General features: G+C 46.1%; 1 protein-coding gene and 2 pseudogenes across 1 annotated transcript; all 3 read right to left on the bottom strand.

Moving 5' to 3' along the window:
- Window positions 1-5,617, bottom strand: part of LOC112548959 — a 7,905-nt pseudogene extending 2,288 nt beyond the window's left edge.
- Window positions 5,618-11,403: 5,786 nt separating this feature from the next.
- Window positions 11,404-12,354, bottom strand: LOC112548957 (olfactory receptor 14A16-like). Its single transcript, XM_025195768.1, has one exon. It carries the CDS (start codon window positions 12,328-12,330, stop codon window positions 11,404-11,406), a length of 927 nt encoding a protein of 308 aa, XP_025051553.1. The 5' UTR covers window positions 12,331-12,354.
- Window positions 12,355-17,977: 5,623 nt separating this feature from the next.
- LOC112548958 lies at window positions 17,978-18,764 on the bottom strand (annotated as a pseudogene).
- Window positions 18,765-19,279: the final 515 nt, after the last annotated feature.

Raw genomic sequence — 19,279 nt, 5'->3', positions numbered from 1 at the left:
TTTTTTTATAAGTAAGCTGCACATGATAGTATGAAAACAATAGTTTCATGAGTTAATTAGAAAAGAAACATAAGTAAAGCAAAGTCATAAGAAAGAAAGATGGACATATTGTTCCTGGAGCGGATCAGCCTGTGGCGCAGTTTCCTCGGCAGCTTGGATCCCTGTTCCTCATGCTGTACATGTCCGGATTCATCAATGGAGACATCACACAAGACAGAACAGCTGTTCAAAGAACTGCAGATTGCAGCACTTTAGGGACTGGGGAGAGGGGAGACATGAGGAGGAAGCAGCAGCAGGACTTTTCTGTCGGCTTTGTTAAGGACACCATAAGCATGCCTAGGTGGGAAACAAGGATCACATGTAATGAAGAGGATCAAAGGCCAGACCCAGACGCGCCTTTCCTCAGAAGCCCTGGGTGTTGACTGCAGCCAAAGATAAAGTGTTTTCCCTATCCACCCAGGGTCATCATGGATGACAACGTTGGGACAGGAGTAATTTTTTCCCTCCTTCTTTTGGTAACGGTGTCAAGGCCTCTCCCTCCCGTGTTTTCCCTATCCACCCAGGGTCATCATGGCAATCACCAAATTTGGGAGAAGGAAGGAATCTAACCACATAGTCAGATTGGTAGAGATTTGGAGGGATATGGTGGGGTGGGGGTCCTTCCTCTGGAATAGGGGGCATGGCTGCCTTATTCATATCTCCTAAATGTGTTTTAAAACCCTTACGGCAACAAGATGCTGACAGTCTTCATCTCCTGGTTTTACCTGTGACAGATTATGGTGGTTTTAGTATCTGTGTGTACTATGTGTTGTAGTGGTGTGACAGGGTGACTGCATACTTTTAGGAACAGGTTAGGAAAAGGTTTTGTATGGGGTAGTTTGGATAGGGATAATCGTGCCTTGTACAGGGGGCTAGATCTCCAGACGCTGCTTCCAGCCCTACTTTTCTATTAGTCTACAATAGTAGACTAATAGTAATTAGTTCTAAAATCAGGAAAGATTTTCATTTCTCTTCCTATTGGTACCGGTGTTTTTTTTCCTGTCAGATTTAGAAGCCTTGGGTGTTGCCTGCAGCCAAGGCTCTGGATTTTGACATAGTGTGGTAAGGCTCCTGCTCGAACTAATGTCCCAAGGTTGCTAGCTGTAGGGTCAGGATCAGACAGATCCCTAAATTTGGAAGCAGGAACGAAGGAATTTCAACTTATGGTCCAATGGAAAGGACCGGGGGGGTGGAGGTTGCCATGCTCCGTAGGATGGGTGTTGCCTGTGCACTTTGAGTAAAAGGCTAGACAGAGATTTGCTGTGGAAAACAATGAACCTAGTCAAGCAGAGGGCTGGAGTAGATGACATCCAGAGGTCCGTTCCAGATCTATTTTTCTGAGGTCCTATGAGAACTCAGGAGGGCCGTCTCCTTCTCCAGCCTCTAACCCCTGTGGGTTGAGTGCTTTCTAGAACTACAAGTTTGGGATTGACGCCGCCATGTTCAAATACCTAGGGAACAGTGTTTCTCTGCACAGCTCTGCACATCAGCCAACTCCCTCAGCACCCTTGGTCAGTGCTGTAGCAAACAAATTTGGCACCTGGGGCAAGCACGCAGAGGTAGCCCGCCCTCACCCCGTGCACAGATCCAGGGGGCACACGCCCCCCGTACTTGCCTGAGAGCGCACACAGTGGTAGAAGCTGCCCCCCGATCATCTCCCTGCACCTGCTTGTGATGCATCTGTAGATGCACGACAAGGGGCGATTAGCCTTACTGACCACTTCCTCGCGTTGGCGGCTCATGTCCATCCTGGAGTCAACAATGACTCCAAGGTCCCTTTCAGCCACTGTGTTGTTGAGAAGGGTGTTCCCCAGCCTACAAGTGTGTTTCAGGTTCCTTCTCCCAAGATGCAGCACAATGCACTTGACTGCATCAAACTCCATCCTATTCTCATCCACCCACCACTGTAACCTGTCCAGATCTAGCTGGATTCGGTCCCTCCCTTCCAGTATGCCCACTTCTCCCCATCTCTTTGCATCATCAGCGAATTTGGACAGTGTGCTTTCCATGCCTACCTCCAGGTCGCTCATAACGGTATTGAATAGCATAGGCCTGAGGACTGAGCCCTGGGGGACTCCACTGCCCACATCCCTTTAGGTCAAAAATGACCTGTCCACCACCACTTTCTGGGTGCGACCATTGAGCCAATTTGCCACCCATCTGACGGTGTAGGCATCAATGCCGCAGTTGCATAGGTTTTTTTGTGAGAATGGGGTGAGAAACAGTGTCAAAGGCCTTCTTGAAGTCCAGGTAGACAGCATCCACCTCAACGTCCACATCGGAGGACTTTGTGACCTGGTCGAAAAGGGAACAAGGTTAGTCAGGCCGGCTCTGCCCGCAATGAACCCATGCTGGTTGCCCCTGAGCATTACCTCCCCTGCTGGGCCCCCGCAGATGTGCTTCTTGATAGTTTTCTCAAAGGTCTTCCCAAGGACCGAGGTCAGACTAGCCTCCAGTTACCCGGGTCCTCCTTTCTCCCCTTCTAGTAAATGGGGACCACATTGACTCTTTTCCAGTCCTCTGGGACCTGGCCCGAGTACCAGAAGCTGTCATACAGCCATGCCAGGGCCTTAGCTATGACCTCCACCAATTCCCTCAGTACCCTGGCATGAAGAGCATCCAGACTTGCTGATTTAAATACGTCCAGCCCCTCCAAGAGTAACCTAACAGGAACTGCATCCCTGACCCTAGGCATGCCGTTGTGTCCCCTGAGCTTGTCTGTAATCTTAGTGGGGGAGTTGCCCTGGTCTCTGCTTGGAAATATGGACTCAAAGAACTCATTGAAGAAGTCAGCTTTTTCCTTTGCTGCAATCACTAGATCGCCAAGCCTGTCCTGTAGGGCCCCACATTACCCAGTGCCTTCTTCTCACTCCCTATGTACTTGAAAAAGAACTTTTTATTATCCTTAATTCTGGTCTCCAGCCCTAGCTCCATCTCTGCCTTGGCCTTCCTAACCACCTCCCTGCAGTCCCAAGCAACGGAGGTGTAATCCTCCTTGATAACATCCCCTTGCTTCCACTGATTGTATGCCATCTTTTCTGCACTTAGGCCTGGAGTAGAAGACATCCCAGCGTCCCTTCCAGTTCTACTTCCTCTGATTCTGTGAGAAGGGAGGAGGGCTGTCTCCTTCTCCAGCTTCTAACATTTGTGGTCTGGGTGCTTTCTACAACTACAAGTTTGGGACTTCCCCCACCTTGTTCATATACCTGAGGAAGCCTGCTCTTTTCTGCACACCTCTGGATATCAGCCAGCTCCCCTCCGCACTTTAGGAGCCTCGTGTCCAGCCCCTCAGACTTGTACACATGCAGCTTTTCTAAGTAAGTCTTAAACTGCAGGTATATTATTAGAAAAGTGGCCAAGTGCAAGATCTGCAATCCCAGGGCATCGGAGAACCCCAGGAGCAGGAACTCAGTCACAGCGGTGCAATTGAACGTCATCATCTGGAGTGCCTTTTGGGATGGCTGTGGAGGGAAAGGGAGTGACTGTGTCAGGAGAAGAGGAAGAAAGACAAAAAACCCATATTTCTTATGCATAATTGTCTATGATGTGATTTTTTTAGAGGTCTGCTTTATTTTCAGTTCAAAGGGAGCTATGTGATAAAAATCAGGGTTCCCAAAGTGACAGTATTTTTCATGATACTTTAAAAAAATTCAGATTATAAAGCCATTGCAGCCAAAAAGCAAACAGATAAAGTATTTTTTCAGAGCTTTTGCAGACACCTTGTATGAGCCCTAGTGAGTGGCAGTCACATTTCCCAGATCTGTGAAAATGGAGAAGTTGTCAGTGGATTATCACACTGACATAAACTGGTCTAGCTCCTTTTTAGTCCAAGGGGCCATGTCAGTTCATGTGAGGTGCAGGTCCAATGAGTTCCCTGATGGAGTCAGAGTCTGTTTTCCCTATTCCGCTTCTCTCCATCCTTCCTTTCCTCAGGATCCCACCCTCAATCATTTCATAGGCACTGCTGCCCCAGTTGCCATCCTCTACTTAATTCCCCACCACTTCTTCCCCGTGTCTGAGCGGCATATCAGGAAGAACACAGTCCCTAGTCTCCAACCCTTGCTCCAGGAAGTTCTCAGTAACATTTTCCAAAAACTTCCTGAACTGCCTGTGTGCTACTGTATTGCCCTCTGAGCAGATGTCAGGATGAAAGAAGTTCCCCGTGAGAACCAGGGCTTGTGATCAGGAAACTTCTCTTAGGTGTCTTAAGAAAACATGCACCTCATGCTTATGGTCTGGGGGTCTAGAGCAGACCCCCGCTATGACATCACCCTTGTTGATCCCTGCCAACCCTAACGCAGAGACTTTCAACAGTCCTGGTCTCCAGTTTCATACTGGAGCTCTGAGCTATCACAGGGCTCTTTATCATATAGCACCAATCCTCCTCCTTTTCTCCCCTGCCTGCCCTCCCGAAACAGTTTTTAGACATCCATGGCAGTGCTCCAGTCATGTGAACTCCCACCAAGTCTCTGTTATTCCAGTCATGTCACAGTGCCATGACTGAGTGAAGACTTCCAGTTCTTCTTACTTCTTTCCCAGCCTCCATGCAGTCATGTGCAGACATGTGAGATAACTGATTATCTTACTTTCTCAAGAAGAATTAGAAGGATTTCCCTGTTGTTCCTTCTGCTTGTGCTTCCTCCAGTTCACCCACTTCCACGTTTACATCATAGCTTTGGTTCCCATCCCAGGGCATAGCTAGTTTAAAGCCCTCCTCACTAGGTTAGGTAGCCTGTCTGCAGTGATGCTCTTCCCTCTTTTTGTCAGGGAGATCCCATCTCTGCCTTGCTATCTCTTTATTGGTGCAACATCCCATGGTCAAAGAAGCCAAAGCCCTGCTGGAGACAGTATCTGCACAGCCATGCATTGATTTGCAGAATGCATCTGCTCCTGCCTGGACCCTTCCCCTTGACTGGGAAGATCAAGAAAAACACCACCCAAGACCTTTAACCCTTCACCATTGCACCCAGAGCCCTGTAATCCTATTTGTTCTGCTCAGGATCACCCCCAACTGTATCATTCTTGTTGACACAGATGAGCTGCATGAGGTAGTAGTCAGAGGATTGGATGAGCCCCAGTAATCCCTCTGTGTGACTATAGAGCCACTGGCATTTATCTTTGAAAACTCATGGTGACTGGGGCATGTCCAAGACGTTTGGAAAGGGCAAAAATACTGCCCATCTTTAAGAAAGTGAAGAAGGGGAGAAGGAGGATCTGGGAAATTACACACATGTCAGCCATACCTCAGTCTGTAAAACAATCAGAAGAAGAAAAAAACTTGGGTGACACATCCAGAATAGGAAATCAGCCTGGTGTTCAGTATGGCATTGGCCATGGATTTGGGGACAATGACAGAGATGGATCCGATGTCGAGGATTGACAGATTGAGGAGGAAGAAGTACATCGGGGTGTGGAGGTGGCTGTCAACGGCTATGAGTGTGATAACAAGGAGATTGCCAGTCAGGGCTGCCAGGTATGTTATTAGAAAAGTGGCCAAGTGCAAGATCTGCAATCCCAGGGCATCGGAGAACCCCAGGAGTAGGAACTCAGTCACAGCGGTGCAATTGGACGTCATCATCCACAGTGCCTTTTGGGATGCCTGTGGAGGGAAAGGGAATGACTGTGTCAGGAGAAGAGCAAGCAATAGAAAAACCCCACTATTTCTGCCCACAGTAATACATGACCTGTGAAAACTGCATTTCAAAGAAAAATAAGGTGGCACTCAGAAAAAAAATCATGAAAAATCAGGTTTCCTTAAGTCATGAAATTTTTTGTGAACCTTTTTAAAGAAATCAAATAGTGAGGCATTTCATCCAAAAAGTGGACAGGAAAAGTATTTTGCCAGTACTTTTTCAGAGACCTTGTTACTGCCACTGACTAAGCCTTATACATTTGCTATGTCTGTGAAAATGGTGAAGTAGTCAGTGGACTATCACACTGGCATAAACTGGGCTAGCTCCTTTCTAGTCCAAGGGGCCATGTCAGTTCACACGAGGTGTAGGTCCATGGCAGATCCATGTGATTTGGTGCCCTGAAACTGGACCGATACTCCAACTGCGGCCTAACCAATGCTGCATAAAAGGGAAGTATCACCTCCCTGGACCCCTTTGTCATGCACCTGCTAATGCATGATAAAGTGCGGTTAGCTTCATTGATTGCTTCATCACATTGACGACTCATGTTCATCTTGTTATCAACAACAGCTCTGAGATCCCTTTCTGCTGCTGTGCTGCTGCGAAGGTCATCCCCCAGCCTGTAAGCATGTTGGTGAATCCTTTTCCCTAGGTGCAGCACTTTGCATTTGTCCTTATTGAACTGCATCCTATACTGTTCCACCCACTTTTCCAACCTGTCCAGATCCGCCTGGATTTGATCTCTATCCTTTAATGTGTTAACTTTGCCCCACATTGGCCCTTTTCCAGTCCTCTCGCTCTCCTATGACACTGGCAATGCCTTCGTCCAGCCCTTCCAAGTGTGTCTTCACTAAGTGGGTGCTAAGAGTTGGTGGGGTGGTATCCCTTTTGTCCCTGTCTATCATCCACTGGGGTGATTTGTCCTGATCCGAGATGAGAAATAGAGATTCAAAAAACTCACTGAAGAGCTCAGTTTTGTCCCCTCATCTGTCACTAATTGCCCAAATTCATCCTGTAGAGGTCCTATGCTACCCTGACCCTTCTTTTTGCTCCCAATATACCTGAAGAAGGTACTTTATTAAATGGAGGATAAAGATCTTAAATAATTTTAATTATAATTCATTATTCTGTTCCAAATGTACCTCTTTCTTAAAACCCAAACATTATCAAATTATTGAATATATTACTTACTGCGCTCGTCTTAATGGTTTTGTCTTCAGTTTCCTACATTAAATCCTTGAATGCCCGGGTACTTTGATTACTGATCATCTATTTCTGCCTGGTCTGATGAGTCCCTGAAGAAGATCTGGGCGTGCAGCTGACTTGGAGCAGTACTGCAATGAAGGGACTGAAGTGGCAGTCAGTGAGTTGTCTATGTATATGTTGGGAGGTCTTGTGGGAGCGTTTCCCTAGAGCCCTGCACAGCTCAGAAGCAGAGTCTGTGGGCAAACACACTGGATTCACAGATTGTGAAGCCAGAAGGACTGTCCAGAGTCTCTCATTGGACCTACTGCTGACCACATATCAGAGGATCTCGCTGTGGCTTGTAACAGGCTGCGTCTATCAGTGGGCCAATGTGTCTAGGCTTTGCGAATTACAACGGGGGGACGGGAGGAATTTTTTCCCCTTCCTGTTGCTAATGGTGTCAGGGCCCCCATCTCCCGACAACCCTGCCTTCCTCAGCAGCATGGGGTGTTGGCTGCAGCCCAAGCTAAAGGGTTTTCCCTGTCCACCCAGGGACATGCCAATCATCACATTTGGGAGCCGGAAAGCAGTTTACTGCAGAGCCAGATGAGTAGAGACTTGTGGGGGAAGGAGGGTCCTTTCTCTGTAATTGCAGGGGCTGGCTGCCTTCTTTGTATATCTTGAATGTGTTTAAAAACACTTGCAGAAGCAGGACACTGTCAGTCTTTGTCTCCTCCTTTTACCTGAAGCAGATTGTGGTGGATTTAGTGTTTGTGGGCAATATAGCTTATAGTGGTGTGACTGCACAGTTTTAGAATCAGTTTAAACAAGGTTGCATATGTGATAGTTTGGAAAGGTGAGATCATGCCCTGAGCAGGAGGCTGGACCTCCAGAAGCTGCTTCCAGTCCTACTTTTCTATTCGAGTCCAAACCGAGCAACTTACTGGGGAACAGTCCCATGCTCAAGGCAAGTGTGATAAATGACAGACTAACTAGGACTTTCCCATGGAGCCAAATGATGTTCATCTTTACAGTTCTGTTTGCTCTTTCTTGTACATGGACCCATCCCTTGCTCAGCTCCCAGGTTTGGACGCTAAGACTTCCCTAGGAAGCGAGGTGGTGTTTCTTTTTAGAGTCCTGTCTGCTCTTTCTTCCTAAGTACTGCAATGGAGGAGAGTACACAAGCCCAGGTGGGTGCATGGGCAGAAGGAGAGGGACCAATGACATGGTAACAAGCAGTAGATGAGCAGATGAGGCTGACACTAATACTGACCTTAGCTTGGGGGAAAAGTGCAATGATTTCCACATACATGTTAACATTGGATACCTGAAAAAATGGGGGCAAGGGACAGAGGGAAGAAGGACAAAGCTGAGTAGAGATGGGGAGAAGAGAGAAAATCCAAAACACCAATAAAGTAGGGTCAGATTCATTATCAGGAGAATGTCTTCACTGATGGACCAATGGGGCAGTGGCTTAGACTGATTAGGGATGTTGTGCAATCTCCATCATTGGAGGTGTTCAAGGGGATGGATTAGCATTGGTCAGGCATGATCTAGGAATAGCTACATCCATGTTCATCTCTGGTTATTTCCAATTCCTCTGGTCTTTGCTGTTTTCTACCCGGGATAAGGAAGGATTTTCTCCCCACTCCTTTTGCTACATGTGTAATGGTGTGGAGGCTTTCTTCTACCTTTAGAAGCATTGGGTGTTAACTGAAATCAAGTTTGGGAATTTTGACTGATATGCCAAAGCTCCTGTCAGACTAAATCCTCAAGATCATGAGCTAGAGAGTCTTGCCCCACCACTCTAGGTCAGACAAAATCCTGTACTTGGGATCAGGAAGGAATTTCAACTTATGGTTAGATAGGTAAGAACCAGGTTTCCCCCCACCCCCCACCCCTTCCTCCATGTCTATCTGGCAGGGACCCGGTTTCCCCCCCCCCCCCCCCCCCTTCCTCCATGTCTATCTGGCAGCCAGTATCAAGTGGAGTGGCTACTGGGGTTGGGTCCAGAACCAGTTTATTTTCAATATCGTTGTCGACATTTGGGAAGATGGCATAGTGTGCACCCTCAGCAATTCTGCACATAAGACACAAATATAAACACAATGCAAACAAGATCTAAACATACACTAAAGATAAGAATCTGAATTTCACTAGTAAACACCTCTGAGAAAGAGATCCTAAGGAGCTGGGGGATTTCACAGAAGAACTGGTTGATGATGTTGGAGTGGCAGAAGGGCAGCCTAAAGGTGTTCCACATGTGCGGGGCAGAGAACAGAAGAGCAGCGCTCCAGGCCGTGGCTGCCATTTGCAGACAAGCTCTCCTGTTCATCACTGTCGCATAGTGCAGTGGTTTGCAGATGGCGATGTATCGGTCATAAGCCATGATGGTGAGGATGGCAAAGTCTGTTGACCCCCGTGTTTGGCACTGGTGAGAGCACATCTATAGTACTGTGTCCAAGTTTGGGCCTCCCACTACTGAAAGGATGTAGACAGACTGGAGAGAGTCTACTGGAGGGCAGGAAAAATGGATAAAGGGCCAGGTTACATGAGTTATGAGGAGAGGCTGAAGGAAGGAGAGGCTGAAGGAAAAGGGCTTATTTATTTGGGCAAGAGAAGACCAGGATAATGTTTAAAAGCAGCCTTCAACTCCCTCAAGGGTGGTTACAAAGAGGATGGAGTTCTATTCTTCTCCAGAGTAGCAGATGATTGAACAAGGAGCAATGGTCTCAAGTTCAGTTTAGATATTAGGAAAACAAATCTTATCAGCAGGGTAGTAAAGCACTGGAATAGGCTACCCAGAGAGGTGGTGGAAGCTCCATCCTTGGAGGTTTTGAACACCCAGATAGACAAAGCCTTGGGTGACATGATCAAGTTTAGAGCGGCCCTGCTTTGAGGAGTGTGTTGGACATGATGATCTCCTGAGGTCCGTTCCAACCCTAATTTTCTATGACCCTAAGATTAGTCATTGGTTTAGAGCAGCGTTAACTACAGGGAAAACATCCCTCAGAGTTTTACAACACCACTCCTCTCATACAATAATAGAAGCACAGAAAATTATGCATTGGATGGACTTCAGGGCATCATCTAGTCCAGCATTGGTTGTTGGCTGAAATCAAAGTTGGGGATTTTGAATGAAATGCCGAAGCTCCTGCTCAAACTAAAACCCCAAGATCATGAGCTAGGGAGTCTTGCCCCACCATTCTGGGTCAGACAAATCCCTATACCTGCAGTCAAGGAAAGACTATCTTCAGTTGGATCATGCCAACCATGGCTTGGTCTAGCCCAGTCTTAAGAACCTCCAAGGAAGGAGATTGTGCCACCTCTCTGCCTTTCAGCTCAACGAAGACTTCTCCTTGCTTCTGTTTCTTGTATGAAAACCACGTTGCCTGAACTAGCTTCAAATTGCCCAACAGTATGAGTCAGTATGAGTCAAACTAACCAATTCATACCTTTCAAAATTCCCTTTTGGGTGTCAATTCTGGACAGTTACCTAAATTCCTCTGGGTCATTCTGGGAAATGTTGATTATTCTATCTGATTTGAAAGAAAAAGACATTGTATACCTTCCCTGATCTCCCAAGGAATACAAATCCCAATTCTGATACAGTTGTACAGTAACAGACTATGGTCTCTACTGAGTTTCCTTTCACATCCATTCTAAACAAGGCCACACTATTTGCATTATTGGAGCTCTTGGCATAGGCTGCTTGTTGGAAAGGTGAAAGTATCCGCTACCAGTCCTGAAAGGATTTAGGGACTAGCAGCGTGAACATCATTTGGGCTTGACATACTTAAATCAGCTGCCTAAACCCCAGCTTTACCTATCTAAAGCTTCCTTATAGTGGAATTCAAGGACAGCCAAAATCCAGCATCACTGCAGTCATGACGTGCACAGGAGCTCTAGTGTGTACACACTTACAATAAATCATTTCCTGCTCTTCAGTGTTGTGGGGAAGAAAACCATTAGCATTCTTGCAAAACCCATACAAGGAAAGCATGACTGAAACAACCAGCACCTGAGTAATGACTGACACCTACTGTCTGAAAACCATTATCACTCCCTTTTAAACCTTCTCATACCCTCCTTCCAGATCCCAAATAATCAGACCTCAAGAAAACTTTTTAACCCAGACAAGACAATGATCTAGTGATATTCTCCACCAAGGCATCTAATAAATATTTAAGGTACGTAAAAACCGTTGCAACAGTGCACTAACAAATGACAATATCAGCATCAAAGATAAAATTTAACAGATACAAAAAGATTACCGAGAACAGAGTGATATCTTAGAGACCAACTACTTCAGTGAGATAAAGGGTGAAAATGAGATAGAGAGGTTATTTAAAACGGTGTAAACCTAATGAAAAATAAATGACATTAGTTAACTAGATCTGTATGAATAACACAGTTGATTGTTCCTATAAAAACTCCACTACTGACACCGGTGGAGTTAATTAGTATTAAAACAGCTCAGTTTCTATAAAAATGTTCAGTGGAACCACAGTCACTGGAGAATAACTGACATCTTCATCACAATAAATTACTTCCATCTCACCAGTTTCACCAGTGCTGTTTTGATGTCCTTGTTTCTCATGCTGTAGATGACCGGATTCATCATTGGTGGGATCATGGAATAGAGAACAGACACCACGAGGTCCAGAGCTGATGGGGACCCAGATGTGCGCTTCATATATGCAATCATCCCAGTGCTTCCCAGCAAGGAGACAACAAAGAGGTGGGGGAGACAGGTGGAAACTACTTTATGCCGGCCCTGCTCAGAGGGGATTCTCAGTACAGTAGTGAATATCTGAATATAAGACACAAATATAAACGCAATGCAAACAAGACCTAAACATGCACTAAAGATAATAATCTGAATTTCACTAGTAAACACCTCTGAGAAAGAAATCCTAAGGAGCTGGGGGACTTCACAGAAGAACTGGTTGATGATGTTGGAGTGGCAGAAGGGCAGCCTAAAGGTGTTCCCCGTGTTCAGGGCAGAGTACAGAACAGCAGCGCTCCAGCCCATGGCTGCCATTTGCAGACAAGCTCTCCTGTTCATCACTGTCGCATAGTGCAGTGGTTTGCAGATAGCGATGTATCGGTCGTAAGCCATGATGGTGAGGATGGCTAGGTCTGCTGCAATGAAAAAGAGGATGAGAAAAACTTGGGTGAGACATCCAGAATAGGAAATCAGCCTGGTGTTCAGTATGGCATTGGCCATGGATTTGGGGACAATGACGGAGATGGATCCGATGTCAAGGATGGACAGATTGAGGAGGAAGAAGTACATCGGGGTGTGGAGGTGGCTGTCAACGGCTATGAGCGTGATAACAAGGAGATTGCCAATCAGGGCTGCCAGGTATATTGTTAGAAAAGTGGCCAAGTGCAAGATGTGCAATCCCAGGGCATCGGAGAACCCCAGGAGCAGGAACTCAGTCACCGCGGTGCAATTGGACGTCATCATCCACAGTGCCTTTTGGGATGCCTGTGGAGGGAAAGGGAATGACTGTGTCAGGAGAAGAGGAAGCAAGAGAAAAGCACCATTTTCCTGGCCACAATTCTCCTTGACTTGATTGTTTTAGAGGTCCACCTGATTTTCAGTTGAAAAGGAGATTTCTGATAGAAATCAGTGTTTCCAAAGTGACTATATTTTTCATGATACATTTTAAAACATTTTTTGGATAATTGTGGCATTTCTTTGAAAAAGTGGGCAGGAAAAGTATTTTATCAGAGCTTTTGTCCACACCTTCTCACTGCCACTCACTAGTGCTCATACATTTCCCACATCTGTGAAAGTGGAGAAGGTGTCAGTGCACTGTCACACTGGCATAAACCACTCCAGCTCCTTTCTAGTCCAAGGGGCCATGTCCGTTCACATCAGGTACAGGTCTATTGCAAGTCCATGAGACTTGGGAAAAGGGAATCATTACAACCCCAGATCCTATCAATTTTTGAATGCCGGTTCCTGAATCTTACCAATGGGCAGCTGAGCAAGAAATTAGAAGTCAAAAAGGTCATCCCATAGTATTTCCATTTTCCTAGGGACATAGAGCTTAAAATGCTGGGTGTGTGGGGGTGTGTGTCACCTGGGAAGATTGCCATCAAATGGCTGGCAGGATGTGCACAAGGCTGTGTGTTCAAACTGGCTTCAAGTCTCAGAAATATATATAAGCATGGGCTGTCAACATCCCTGCATGGTCTCTATGTTTTGTAAGTTATGTATTTCAAAGATATTTGACGTTTTCTTTATTAGTTTAGTATGAAAATTTTCAGTGGCCAGCAAACTAGATAACTTTTGGCCCTTGGCACTCTTGGTTACTGATAAAGATGGAGACATGCTAGCAGGGCAGCTCCAAGCCCAGGGCAGGCTGTGATGCACAGGGCAGCTCTGCCTGCCATGCTGCCGACCTGTGGTCATGGCTATTTCCCCCCTCCACAAAGGCAGTGCCCTGTGCTGCTGTCCTGGTTCCCCGCTCAGTTACATTATTGTTGAATAGGTAAAAATTTCAGGACAGAAATATACCATTTTTCATATGAAAGCGTAGATGCATACTTTTTATGACAAGTGTCTAATTTTATTAAATGGAGAATAAAGTTCTGAAATAATTTTAAATTTAATTCATTATAATTTGTATAAAAGATCCTCTCTAATAAAACCTAAACATTGTTCAATTGAATGTATTACTTACTGTGCTCATTTTAATGGTTTTGTCTTCAGTTTCATATGTTAAATCCTTGAATGCCAGGGCAGTTTGATTGATGACCATCTACTCTTCCCTCCCATCTCTTGTCCCCTCATCACTGTGCTATCTAGATGCCAGGGGTGCAGGTTTCTCGGGGGCGTGCACTCCTCACTGTGCAGGAGAACTGAGAGGAGCTGATCCAAAATGATGAGTCCCAGAAGAAGAGCTGGGCATGCAGCTGCCTTGGAGCTTTACTGCAATGAAGGGACTGAAGTCGCAGTCAGTGAGGTTTCTATGGATATGTTGGGAGGTCTTGTGGCTTGTGGGACTGTTTCCCTAGAGCCCCGCACAGCTCAGAAGCAGAGTCCGTGGGTAAACACGCTGGATTCACAGATATTGAAGCCAGAAGGACTGTCCAGAGTCTCTCATTGGACCTACTGCTGACCACACGTCAGGATCTCTCTGTGGCTTGTAACAGGCTGCGTCTATCAGTGGGCCAATGTGTCTAGGCTTTCCTAATTACAACGTGGAGACGGGAGGAATTTTTTCCCCCTCCTGTTGCTAATGGTGTGAGGGCCCCCATCTCCCGACAACCCTGCCTTCCTCAGCAGCACGGGGGGGTGGCTGCAGCCCAGGCTAAAGGGTTTTCCTTGTCTACCCAGGGACCTGGCAATCACCACATTTGGGAGCAGGAAGGAAGTTTACTGTACAGACACATGGGTAGAGACCTGTGGGGGATGAGGGTCTTTTCTCTGTAATGGGGCGGGGGTGCTGCTTTCTTTGTATATCCTGTGTTGTGGTGGTGTGGCAGGGTGATGGCATACTTTTAGAAACAATTTAGAAAAATGTTTTGTATGGGGTAGTTTGGATAGGGATAATCGTGCCTTGTACAGGGGGATAGACCTCCAGACGCTGCTTCCAGCCCTAATTTTCTCTTAGTCTACAATTTATCACATTTGTGTTGTACAAGGGGCCATCCCCTGGTCCGTTTCTGGGTTTCAATAGCCAAGCCTGTTCTGTAGGGGCCCCACGTTACCCAGTGTCACCTTCTCACTCCATATGGACTTTGAAAGGGACTTTTCATTATCCTTAATTCTGGCAACCAGCCCTAGCTCCATCTCTGCCTTGGCCTTCCTAACCACCTCCCTGCAATCACAAGCAACAGTGGTGTCATCCTCCTTAATGACAGCCCCTTACTTTCACTGATTGTATGCCATCTTTTCTGCCCTGAGGCCTGGAGTAGATGACATCCCAGTGTCCCTTCCAGGTCTACTTCCCCTGATTCTGTGAGAAGGGAGGAGGGCCGTCTCCTTCTCCAGCTTCTAACATTTATGATCTGGGTGCTTACTACAACTAAAAGTTTGGGACTTCCCCCACCTTGTTCATATACCTGAAGAAGCCTGCTCTTTTCTGCACACCTCTGGATATCAGCCAGTGCCCCGCAGCGCTTCAGGTGCCTCGTGTCCAGCCCCTCGGACTTGTACACATGCAGCTTTTCTAAGTAGCTCTTAAACAGAACTGTTCCCAATGTTGGCTGCTCACTTGCTCTCCAAACTGTGCTGCCCGATGCAGTAGTCTGGGAGCTGACCTTCCCTGTGAAGACTGAGGTAGAAAAGGCATTGAGCACTTCAGCCATTTCCACATCATCGGTCACTAGCTTGCCTCCCCCATTCAGCTAGGAACCCATATTTCCCTTCATCTTCCTCTTGTTGCTGACATACTTGGACAAGCCTTCTTGTTACCCCTCATGTCCCGAACTAGCAGAAACTTCAGCTCTCTTTGCCCTTCCTGATATCATCCCTGCAGGCCTGAGCAATTCTCTCATACTCCTCCCTAGTCATTGATCTAAGTGTCCTCTTCTTGCAGCTTCCTTTGGCGGTCACTGAAGAGTTCCCTGCTGAGCCATGCTGGTCTTTAGCCATGCCTGCCAGCTTCCATGTTCATTGGGATGTTTTGCTTCGGTGTCCTCAGTAAAGTTTCCTTAAAACAAAGCCAGCTCTCCTGGACTCCTTCCCCCTCAGACTGGCCTCCCAGTCAAAGTCTGTTTTCCCTATCCTGATTCTCTCCATCCTTTCTTTCCTCAGGATCCCACCCTCAATCATCTCATAGGCACTGCTGCCCCAGTTGCCATCCTCTACTAAATTCCCCACCACTTCTTCCCCGTGTCTGAGTTGCATATCAGGAAGAACACAGCCCCTAGTTGGTCTCTCCAACCCTTGCTCCAGGAAGCTCTCAGCAACATTTTCCAAAAACTTCCTGAATTGTCTGTGTGCTACTGTATTGCCCTCCGAGCAGATGTCAGGGTGAAAGAAGTTCCCCGTAAGAACCAGGGCTTGTGATCAGGAAACTTCTCTTAGGTGTCTTAAGAAAACGTCATGCACCTCCTGCTCATGGCCTGGTGGTTTATAGCAGACCCCCACCATGACATCACCCTTGTTGATCCCTGCCAACCCTAACGCAGAGACTTTCAACAGGCCTGGTCTCCAGTTTCTTACTGGAGCTCTGAGCAATGATAGGGCTCTTTACCACATAGTACAACTCCTCCTCCTCTTCTCTGCTGCCTGCCTCCTTGAGCAGTTTGTACCCATCCATGACAGTGCTCCAGTCATGTGAGCTCCCACCAAGTCTCTGTTATTCCAGTCATGTCACGGTGCCATGACTGAGTGAAGACTTCCAGTTCTTCTTACTTCTTTCCCAGCCTCCATGCAGTCATGTACAGACACATGAGATAACTGATTATCCCACTTTCTCAAGAGGAATTAGAAGGCTTCCCCTGTTGTCCCCTTCTGCTTGTGCTTCCTCCAGGTCACCCACTTCCACATTTACATCATAGCTTTGGTTCCCATCCCAGGGCATAGCTAGTTTAAAGCCCTCCTCACTAGGTTAGGTAGTCTGTCTGCAATGATACTCTTCCCTCTTTTTGTCAGGGAGATGCCATCTCTTCCTTGCTATCTTTTTATTGGTGAAACATCCCATGGTCACTGAAATCCCTCAGAGTTTTACAACACCACTCCTCTCATACAATAATAGAAGCATAGAAATTTAGGGGTGGAAGGAACCTCGGGAGGTCTTCTAGTCCAACCCCAACTAAAAGCAAAACTAAAAGCAAAATCTTCTCCAGTTGGATCATGCTAACCATGGCTTGGTCTAGCCCAGTCTTAAGAACCTCCAAGGAAGGAGATTGTGGCACCTCTCTGCCTTTCGGCTCAATGCAGACTTCTCCTTGCTTCTGTTTCTTGTGTGAAAAGCACATTGACCAAGCTAGCTTCAAATTGCCCAGCCGTATGAGTCACTATCACTTAAAATAAGCCTATTCATTACTTACAATATTTACCTTTTGGTTGTCAGTTCTGGACAGTTTCCTAAACTCTCATTAGTAAATAACTTGAGCTGATATTTTTCTCCTATCTTTTTCTTTTGGAAGATGCTGTTTGATGGGAAATTCTGAGAAATGTTGATTATTCTTTCCAGTTTGAAAGAAAAACACATTTTATACCTTGCAGGATCTCCCATGGAACAGAAATCCCAATTTTGATGTAGTTGTACGGAAACAGATTGCGATCTTTATTGAGTTTCCTTTTACATCCATGCTAAAAAAGGCCACACTATTTCCATTACTGGAGTTACTGGCATAGGCCACTTGTTGGGAAGGCGAAAGTAGATGCTACTGGTCCTGAAAGGATTTAGGGACTAAGAGCATGAACGTCATTTGGGCTTGACATACTTAAATCAGCTGCCTATATCCCCAGGTTTACCCATCTAAAGCTTCCCTATAGTGGAATACAAGGACAGCCAAAATCCAGCATCACTGCAGTCATGACGTGCACAGGAGCTCTAGTGTGTACACACTTACAGGAAATCATTTCCATCTCTTCAGCGTTGTGTGGAGGAAAACCCTCAGTGCTCTTTTAAAATCCATACAAGGAAAGCATGACTGAAAGCCCCAGCACCTGAGTAATGACTGACACCTACGTAAAAACCATTATCAATCCCTTTTAAACCTTCTCATACCCTCCTTCCAGATCCCAAATAGTCAAAGCTCAAGAAAACTTTTTAATCCAGAAACGAGAAAGATCCAGTGATATTCTCCACAAGGGAATCTTACAAACATTGAAGGTATGTACAAGGTGTTGCAATACCGCTCTAAAAAATGACAGTCTCAGCATGAAAGATAAAATTTAACAGATACAAGAAGATTAGCTAGGACAGAGTGGTATCTTAGAGACCAACTAGTTCAGGGAGACAAGCTTAAAATTAGATAAATTATTTTAAATGGTGTAAACCTACAGAAGCACAACTGTCATTGGTTCAATTAATCTGTATTAATAACACAGTTGATTGTTTCTATTAAAGCTCCACTACTGACATTGGTGGAGTTAATTTGTATTAATAACTCTGTTTCTATAAAAATGGTCTGTAAAACCACAGTCACTGCAGAATAACTGACATTTTCTTTGGAATAAACCACCTCCATCTCACCAGTTTCCACAGTGCTGCTTTGATGTCCTTGTTTCTCATGTTGTAGATGACCGGATTCATCATTGGTGGGATCATGGAATAGAGAACAGACACCACGAGGTCCAGAGCTGATGGGGACCCAGATGTGGGCTTCACATAGGCAATCGTCCCAGTGCTACCCAGCAAGGTGACAACAATGAGGTGGGGAAGGCAGGTGGAAACTGCTTTATGCCGGCCCTGCTCAGAGGGGATTCTCAGTACAGTAGTGAATATCTGAATATAAGACACAAATATAAACACAATGCAACCAGCACTTAAACAGGCACTAGAGATAAGAATCTGAATTTCACTAGTAAACACCTTGAGCAGGAGATCCTAAGGAGTTGGGGGACTTCACAGAAGAACTGGTTGACGATGTTGAAGTGGCAGAAGGGCAGCTTAAGGTGTTCCCCGTGTGCAGGGCAGAGTACAGAAGAGCCGTGCTCCAGGCCGTGGCTGCCATTTGCAGACAAGCTCTCCTGTTCATCACTGTCTCATAGTGCAGTGGTTTGCAGATGGCGATGTATCGGTCGTAAGCCATGATAGTTAGGATGGCAAAGTCTGCTGCAATGAAAAAGATGATGAGAAAAACTTGGGTGACACATCCAGAATAGGAAATCAGCCTGGTGTTCAGTATGGAATTGGCCATGGATTTGGGGACAATGACAGAGATGGATCCGATGTCGAGGATGGACAGATTGAGGAGGAAGAAGTACATCGGGGTGTGGAGGTGGCTGTCAACGGCTATAAGTTTGATAACAAGGAGATTTCCAATCAGGGCTCCCAGGTATATTATTAGAAAAGTGGCCAAGTACAAGATCTGCAATCCCAGAGCCGGCTGTCAACGGCTATAAGTTTGATAACAAGGAGATTTCCAATCAGGGCTCCCAGGTATATTATTAGAAAAGTGGCCAAGTACAAGATCTGCAATCCCAGAGCCTCCGAGAACCCCAGGAGTAGGAACTCAGTCACCGCGGTGCAATTCGACGTCATCATCCACAGTGCCTTTTGGGATGCCTGTGGAGGGAAAGGGAATGACTCTGGTCAGGAGAAGAGCACACAAGAGAATAACCCCACCATTTCTGTCTGCAATTGTACATAACTTCATTTTTAGAGGACCTCCTTATTTTCAATTGAAAGGCAGTTTTCTGATGAAAGATAAGGATTCCTAAAGTGAGTACATTTTTCATGAAACTTTTTTCTTACTTCAGAATATCGTCACATTACATGCAA

This window comes from Alligator sinensis, unplaced genomic scaffold (genome assembly GCF_000455745.1).
Source record: "Alligator sinensis unplaced genomic scaffold, ASM45574v1 scaffold1894_1, whole genome shotgun sequence".
NCBI lineage: Eukaryota > Metazoa > Chordata > Crocodylia > Alligatoridae > Alligator > Alligator sinensis.
This window is presented reverse-complemented; position numbering and strand designations above follow the sequence as displayed.

What these genes read in the sequence shown, in the direction of transcription:
- LOC112548957 (XM_025195768.1), bottom strand. Translation starts at nt 12,330, where the DNA reads ATGATGACGTCCAATTGCACCGCGGTGACTGAGTTCCTGCTCCTGGGG.